We start from the raw sequence: 8,517 nt of genomic DNA, 5'->3' as shown, positions 1-8,517 counted from the left end.
TGAGATGGTGTGTTTAGTGACCTTTACTTGTGGTGTCTTAGCTTTGCTAGTCATCGGTTATTGTTTCATCGAGTTGCTGTGCCTCTCTTTATTAGAGGTCACAAGCTAACATGGTATCTTTTATCTTAAGCTAACCACAACTTATACCAAGATTAACACTGAGCCTCTAAAATAGGATGTGTTATATTTTGAACACTTATGATTCATAGGACCTTCTATGAATCGTCTAGGAGTTTTCAGGCAAAAGTTGGGCATTTTATAGCATTTTTTGATGCTTTTGGGCCATCACATAAAGCCTTACTTACAGGAACCTGTGTCATGTTTTGTACTCTGATTATTGGGACCCTCTGCTCTTGATAAAGGCCCCCTGGGTGCTGTGAGGGATTATGAAATGGTTCCAGCTGAATGGATTCGTATATTTTTTAAGTATTCTATTTGTATTAGCTCCCAAGATTCTTTCAACAGGTGAACTGTTAGTGTGTGATGTTGAAATTGTGCCTAAATCTCACCTTTTTCCTCTTTTTCTTTGCAGCGGAGCCATAAATAAAGTGATCACCATGTCAAGACGCAGGTAAGCAGCTGGTGGTGTTTGTTCTCAAACTGTGGTCTGGGTAGCTTTTGAGTCCTCACTGTAAAGAGGAACTGCCCTCTTTACGGGAGCTTTGTGGTGGCGCTAAAGTCCTTATATGAAAATTGCTAATGTATGCATCACCGGATCATAAAATGATCTTTAGAGCCGTACATTGTGCTCTTGATACTAAAGACCTTTTTTAAACTTTACCTTTTTTTTTCCGGGGGGGGGGGGGTGATGGCATACACTCACTTTGTGTCAATGCTAAAACTGATGGTTACTTTCTGTCTTGAGGTTAATTTTTATTTGGTTGTTTTAAGAGTATGGTCTATTAAACATAAAATCAGTTTTAAAAAGTCAGTTTTGTGTATCCTATGGTCACTTTATCATATAAGATGAGGAAAAAGTACTTAACATTAAAGGTGAGAACACAAAAGGCATCACATATACACTTAATATTTGCAAGTTTTGTTAAACAGTTGGACCAGCCCTGTTCCACCTTCAGCTGTACTTAGAAGTAGTTGGCAGTATAGTTTAAAATAGAGTCTTCATTCAAAGACAAATGCTTGTATATCTTTTTATTCCCCCCCAGTGGTCGCATCACACTTCAAAGCAGAGATTCAAACACACCCGAGCCGGCCATCAGAGTCCCACTGAAGAGAAAGAAGTCAGAGGTTTGTCTTCCTTTTCTTTGTATTTGGTCACTAATCGCAGGCTTTCTTTGATTGTTATCATTTAACCTGGGGTTTGTTTTCCTTTTTATAGCTGGAAGTTTTGCATCCAACTCACCTGTTTGTATTTTTTTTCTCTCTCTCGCAGCCTTCTAAGAAGAAATTGCAACCTTCTACCAAGAAACAGAGCTATGAAATACAGGTCAGTGTGCAAATGTGTTGTCGGCTCTACGTGATTGTGTGTTTATGGCTGATAAGAACTCAGCCAAGGATATGTGTGGTGTTAGTAGTTTATCTGTATCTCGTGACTGCCCTCCCTTCTAGTGTGTCCTGCCCTTTTTTATTTTTTTTTCTGAGTTTGTAATGTGATGGGAAAGCTCTGTCCTCAGTGATCTTCTCTTGTTGGAGGTTTTTATATGCAGAGGCCATCCATTTTGTTTTTAGAAGAGTCTGACATTTGTTAGTTATTTTTAATTTTTTTTTTTTTTTTTTTCCTGTTGCTATTCCTGATCCCTCTCTGTTTTGGATAAGGTACCGTAAACTGGTAATGATGGCAGATTTATCTTGTTGAGGTCATTCTGAAGGATTATGTCTAAGTACTTAAATTTTCAGCAATCACCACGCAGTACCTTCTTTTTACCAGAAGGTGTCACTGTTGAACTTAATTGGTAACCAAAATTGGACGCTGGTTTAGCCACAAGACCAACCAATGGAAAGGAAGATTAAGATGCAAAGAAATTAACAGAACAGTTATGTTCTGCTCATCCTGGCTGTAAGTTCAGAAAATTGTGTGGCGCTCAAGCTAGCTTCTTCAAGCAGAAAAGATATCCCTTAATGGTGACAAAACAACTTTTTAGTTTAAGCGGAATCATTCAGATTGTCCTTGTCCTGTTGGATGAATGCCTTTCTGACATCATTTTGGGGTTTCTGTCTCTCCCAACAATCTTGTTTGTCTTTCATTTTTATATATTCACCTTTTGTGTTTTTATGTTCCAGAAGTGTTGGTCGGAGGATGGAGCAAGTCCATGCATTCTCATTGAAACGCCTCACAAAGAGTTGGAGCCTGCAGACTCGTCCAGCTTCAAAACGTACAGCTTCAAGAACCTCTTCATCAAGGCCTCCCCCATTCCTCGCCTCAAGTGAGTGTTTTACACGTCAATGAGGCTGTCGTAGCTCGACACTTGATTCTGAGCCGTTCTCTTTCGCTGCCAGACTGTCACTCCACCCAACTCAGTACTGGAGTTTAATCCTCTCATTTACCATGAAACCAAGTTTGTTTTAGCAGAATTTGTGAAGGGGTCAACTTTGAGTTTCATTACACTGTTCTCTACAAGTCGCACTCTTAAAAAAAAAAAAATAATAAAATTGCCTTTTTTCTTCTTTAACCAGACTGCAATTGTTGTAGATCTGATGCCAGGTAGATTGAACATGTAGATCTTGAAGAAATATTTTTTTATGAAATGCTTCATATTAACTCTTTTTGCTGCTCATTTAAATCCAAGTCATGTTTAATGATTAATACCTTTATCTATTGCTTAATAAAGCACAAAAGTAGTGACAATGATGCAATCAATCCACAAATTCATACACTTGAAAGATGTCAGTACGTTGCCTTTTTAGTTTAGCAAGTCTAGTTTAAAAAAACAATCAAAAATGCTTTTCTATGCAGCCAAAAGATATGGTTTGTTTGGAATGAAACAAATAAAACAAAATGCATGATAAAACTGAAAAAAATGCATTGAAAGATGCTTAATTAAATAAAATAAAAATGGACAAAAATTTGATAAAACCAATTAATGAAGAAAATAAAGATAAATCACGCAAATATTTGATTTTTTTTTCCTCAGTTGTGATTGACATGAACGTAGTTGGAACCAATATGTGGAGCATTTAAAGCTGAATACTGCTTCTGTGTTCGGTTCTGCATTTGGTAAAACCTGGTCTTTCTCTTCCAGCTGGGCCAGTTCAGATGACGTGTGGATCAAAATGCTCAACAAAGAGTTGAAGTACGTTCATGATAAGGGCTACCTGCAGCGGCATCCCAAACTGCAGCCCAAGATGAGGGCGATTCTGCTGGACTGGCTGCTTGAGGTGAGTTGGAACATCTTTTAAAATGTTCAGAGATTTTTATTTCTAAATTCCTGCTGTTGCCACCATCTTAAAGGAATTCCGTTAAGGTTAAAGTATATCTGTGTCGTCGTGCAGGTCAGCGAGGTGTACAGCCTCCACAGACAAACGGCCTACCTCGCCCAGGACTACTTCGACCGCTTCATGCTGACTCAGGAGGACGTCAACAAAGACTACCTGCAGCTCATCGGCATCACTGCGCTGTTCATTGCCTCAAAGATAGAGGTGAGCTCCTCCTCTTTGCCCATGAACACACTCTGACACACGCAAACAAATCAGGCATTGTCTGGGGAATAATCTTTAATTTGAGCTGAATCACTCTTCCACTCATAACTTCTCACCTCTTCAGGAAATCTACCCTCCGAAAATCTTCGAGTTTGCCTACGTCACAGATGGAGCCTGCGACATGTGGGACATCCAGCGCACAGAGCTTCACGTACTGAAGGTACATTAACACAGAAACTCACCTGTGTTCAATGGTTTATTTGTTTTCCAACCACTGAATGGTGCTGTTGGTTTCAGGAACTGTTTGTACATTTATGTTTTATCTGTTGAAAGTATTTAGCGCTCATTCGACATGCTATACTGTTCCCTCTGCTGTGTATCTGTGTTCCTGTGTTGACCTGAACATTGCCTCCGTTGTCCTGCAGGCGTTGGACTGGAACTTGTGTCCGGAGACGCCCATCTCCTGGTTGAAGCTGTACTGTCAGGTTGAAGCCCAGAAAGATGACGAGAACTTTTTGGAGCCGCAGTTCTCCCAGGAAACATACATCCAGATTACACAGGTACCTTCATGCTGCACAGATTGTAAAGTTCCCTGATTTGAATTGACAAAAGCATGTGACCTTTAACTTTTTGATCCATGATGCTTGGAGAACAAAAATGCATGTTACTGATGTTTACTGTGTGTTGCAGCTCTTGGACTTGTGTATGATGGACATCAGCTCATTGGACTACAGCTACAGTGTTCTTGCTGCTGCTGCCTTCTGCCATTTCTCCACCTTCGATGTTGTTCATAAAGTCTCAGGTAGGTTTTTTTTTTTTTTTTGGCCCACCTGCACAGTCTGACTAACTGTATTCATTCAGACATTTCCTAGCTGTCTGAGCTTATCTCCGTATTTACCACATGCGTTACGCTTGTCAGGTCTGACGTGGGAAAGCGTTTCTCACTGTGTTCGGTGGATGAGCCCCTTCGTGGACACACTGAGATCTGAAGCCAAACCTCAAATAAAGAACTTCCCCAAAGTCAAAGCTGATGACAGACACAACATCCAGACTCACGTGGCTTATCTGGACTTGCTGGTGAGTAGAATATGCACAATATAATGTTACAACATAATTATCATATATTAAGTGCTTTTAATTGTTGTATTGTTTTTATGTAAAGCACTTTGAGCTGCTCCCTGGCATGAAAAGGGCTTTATAAATAAAGATTGATTGAGATTGAACATAAACATGTGGACATTTGAAGGATATCCAAAGTAGTTTAAATCAATCCACTGGATTTTAAGAAAGTTTCTTGAAGATGTTTGATTTATTTATTCATTTTTATATCCCTTATTAATCCCACAAGGGGAAATTCTCATTTTCGCATATCCCCCCCATCTGGAGGGGTCAGAGCGCAGGGTCAGCCGCAGTACAGCGCCCCTGGAGCAGGAAGGGTTAAGGACCTTGCTCAAGACGTCACATTCACCCATTCACACACTGATGGTGGGAGCTGCCATGCAAGGCGCTAACCACGACCCATCAGGAGCAATTAGGGGTTAGGTGTCTTGCTCAGGGACCCCTCAACATGAGCTGGACGGGCCGGGGATCAAACCGCAACCTTCTGGTTGCGAGACGGCCACTCTACCAAGAGGCTTCTTCGGTTCTGGTGGTGGTTGGTGTTGCCTCAGCTTTCAAACCTCTGAGGTGTGTCCAGGGCTATTATTCCATGTCAAAGTAGAGAAGCCATCTCTGAACAGGGGTGGTGGTCTGCGACATCATCTTTTGCCAATTTACAATCAGGTCCTTTCAAAACTCCCCGGAAGAACTACTCGGCAGATTCATGCTAATGACCACCATTAGCACACGAGGGCTCAGTGACATTTGTGCATTTCAACGACTCCCACCGATACTCACAACGACCATCGTTGAGTAGTCAGATGAGTTTTGGTATCGGTCGTTGGAATAACAGCCCTGGACACACCTCAGAGGTTAAAAGCTGAGGCAACACCAACCACCACCAGAACTGAAGAAGCCTCTTGGATGAGAGGTGAAACATCTTCAAGGAACTTTCTTAAAGTTCAGTGGATTGATTTAAACTACTTTGGATAACCATGGCCTGGATGAATGAGAACCTACACAGTAGAAGGATGTGATTGGAGAGTATAAATGCTGGCTCAGATTCCAATATGCTAAAATGACAACAGGCCCAATGTCAAGTACATAAAGATCTAGAATCCTGTTGAGACTCACCAAATGTCTTACACTGACTTTTGTCTTGCAGAGAAAAGCTCAGGAGCGTCAGATCGACAGACCTGACTGTCAGCATTCACCTGTTGCTGCAGGAGCGATCCTGACACCACCTAGTAGCACAGAGAAACCCGTCAATCCTTGAGCAAGATGTGTTCCACAACGACGACAACCTCTCCACAGTCCAACCTGTGACCGTAGCAGCTGAATGAGTCGAAGTTTTGGCTTTTTAATTGTTTTTAACACTAACTTCAGGCTTATGATTCCTGTCAGCCTTTTGTTTTGGTTCCATAAAACTGCTAATATGGAGATCGTCAGGAATTGCGGTTCTTAGCAGGTAATCTCTCTTTATTTTTTTTAAATGTATTTTTTTTTGGGGGGGGGGGGCTACTTTGACAAAGCAAATGTTTGCTTGAGTGACTCCACAGATGTCAAGTGGAGAAACTGGAAGGGAAGCCAGCTGTTCAGGTGTGTGTGTGTGTTTTTTGTTTTGTTTTTTTTTGTTTTTTTAATGAACAGGTTTTGGTTTGAGATGAAATCATTTTGTGCCTGTGAGGTATTATCTGAGTTTCACTGGTGCTATTCTTGAAATTGAGGCTTTAATGCTTCCAGATGGTGCTTCAGTCAGATTCTCAGGAAAATGGAAATGTACAATTTTCTATATTTTATTACAATAAATATCGCATTCCACTGAGATGAATTTAAAGGCTAAATTGTCTTACATCAACGTCCCCATCTAAAATTTAATGTGCTGATTTGCTCTACAGTATTGCCAGAGGAACAAACACCTTGTTGAACCAGAAAGGCACTGCTGTGTTTCTGAGCTACATGAGCCATGAAACTGTCAATTTGCTTCGACACCTGGAGGTGTTTTGAATGCACCTTTATGGCCCAATAATTGTCTTTTAATTTCTTTTTGTTTGTTGCAACCTGGTTGCACACTGTTGTTACATTCCTGGAAAACTTGACTATTGTGCAAAAGTTTTGCTTTTTCATTTTTAAGTGCTTATATTTATTGGTAAGCCTAAGTATGTAAAGGAAAGAAAATCTGTTCATATGTAAAATCTTTGTGATGACTGAGCTCAGTTTGATCACTGCCAAAGGCAAAAGCTATTTATGATTTTGCTCTGTGACACCTGTTGTTGAATTACAGTTCCTCATTTGTACACTAGCCTGTCATTTCTTAGTGCCTTCAAAGAAACGATTAACTGTACGGCTACTTAATTTAAGCTGGAGCGAGCCGGAATGGCTGAGATCGAGCAAACCTGTGACTGTAACCGTCTGCAGTGAGTGACCAACCATGTAAACTGTGTAGATGTTAAACAATATATGTTTTTGTAAATAGAGCAATTCAGAAATGTGTAATTTTCTTTTATATTGGAATGTTTTAAATAAAGGAGTAAATAATAAACAAAAGAATTGTGTTCCTAGCTTCTGTTTAATTTGGAGGGGTCTTTTTGTTTGTACAGACTAAAAAACTGACTTTAAGTCAGTTTTCTTAAATCACAACAATATTTTCTGCAGTGGTTCCTAACCAGGTGTTCAGGGCTCCAAGACGGGGAAAAAGAACAAGTTCATCAACATTAGTGTCACAGTGATCCTGTTGTTTACAATCTTGGTTGTTGGAGAGCAATTTTTTATTTTTTTTTATTTTTAGGTGATGTTTTGTGATATCTGTCTGACGGGGAAAAACTATTTCAGTATTATCACAAATGTCTTATGCATAGCTACATTTTCTCTACACTATTTAATACAAAGCTTTAACCTAAATAAGAAATGCAGCAGTTTGCATCAATCTTTTCAAATTATAACTAAATTCAATTATCTATTTTGAATGAGTCTTTCCTCTGCAATCAATATTTTAAATGACCAATTAGTAATCGGCAGCATGAACAAATTTTAAGGGCATGCAATCCTAAACTCATGGTGGAGAAAAAATGTTATCAAGCCAATTTAATTTCAGCTTGGATTTTTTTTTTTTTTGATTCAATTGATACAGAAATTTCAGTTTAAATTACACAAACTAATAGGTTGGCGTAATTAACAATATAATTTCAACCCAACCCATCAAAAATAATTGCAACTTAACTCAATGTGAGAATGTGCTAAAATATATAACATGTTTTGATTTATTTCACACTTTTTTGTTTACTATATAATTCCATGTGTTCATTCATAGTTTTGATGCCTTCAGTGAGGATCTGCAACATAAATGGTCAAGAAAATAAAGAAAAAACATTAAATGAGAAGGTGTGTCCAAACGTTTGACTGCTGGCGTATGATAGCAAGTATAATCCTAAACTAGAAATTATTTGAACCTAATCCCAAACTTGACTTTAATCTAACCACATCCTGGCATTAATCTAAACTTAATCTAACCTGACCTTTAAACAGCTCATTGTCTAACCTCTTTTCTTTGGCATTTCACGCCACACAGGTTTGTTATTTCCATGTGCACGTATATGTTATCTCGGATGGGCTGTCCAGTCTGTTTAGTCTATTTATCGTTTAGGTTTTATTGTGCGTTTTGCTTTTAGTTCTATTGTTTTTATATTATTTTTATCTTTTGATCACGTTTTTACTATTCTGTACAGCACCTTGGTCAACTGTGGTTGTTTTAAAGTGCTTTATAAATAAATTTGATTTGATTTGATTTGATAATCCTAATGTTATGGTGATGTGTCATTTTCCCTG

General features: G+C 39.1%; 1 protein-coding gene across 1 annotated transcript; it reads left to right on the top strand.

The window, feature by feature from the left end:
- Positions 1 to 269: 269 nt before the first annotated feature.
- ccne2 (cyclin E2) lies at positions 270 to 7,260 on the top strand. The gene is made up of 11 exons (XM_022216147.2): positions 270 to 571; positions 1,164 to 1,245; positions 1,391 to 1,444; positions 2,239 to 2,381; positions 3,198 to 3,333; positions 3,448 to 3,594; positions 3,719 to 3,814; positions 4,020 to 4,154; positions 4,285 to 4,396; positions 4,514 to 4,671; positions 5,858 to 7,260. The coding sequence occupies exons 1-11, from the start codon at positions 387 to 389 to the stop codon at positions 5,966 to 5,968; spliced, it is 1,359 nt and encodes a 452-aa protein (XP_022071839.2). The 5' UTR covers positions 270 to 386; the 3' UTR covers positions 5,969 to 7,260.
- Positions 7,261 to 8,517: the final 1,257 nt, after the last annotated feature.

The sequence above is a fragment of the Acanthochromis polyacanthus genome, chromosome 12, assembly GCF_021347895.1.
Source record: "Acanthochromis polyacanthus isolate Apoly-LR-REF ecotype Palm Island chromosome 12, KAUST_Apoly_ChrSc, whole genome shotgun sequence".
Classification (NCBI taxonomy): domain Eukaryota; kingdom Metazoa; phylum Chordata; class Actinopteri; family Pomacentridae; genus Acanthochromis; species Acanthochromis polyacanthus.
The sequence above is the reverse complement of the archived record's forward strand: the minus strand, read 5'-3'. Positions and strand labels throughout refer to the sequence as shown.

What these genes read in the sequence shown, in the direction of transcription:
- ccne2 (XM_022216147.2), top strand. Translation starts at nt 387, where the DNA reads ATGAAATGGTTCCAGCTGAATGGATTCGTATATTTTTTAAGTATTCTA. An exon ending in TCCCCCATTCCTCGCCTCAA is followed by an intron (nt 2,382 to 3,197) that starts GTGAGTGTTTTA and finishes TTTCTCTTCCAG; the next exon opens with CTGGGCCAGTTCAGATGACG. An exon ending in CAGAGCTTCACGTACTGAAG is followed by an intron (nt 3,815 to 4,019) that starts GTACATTAACAC and finishes GTTGTCCTGCAG; the next exon opens with GCGTTGGACTGGAACTTGTG.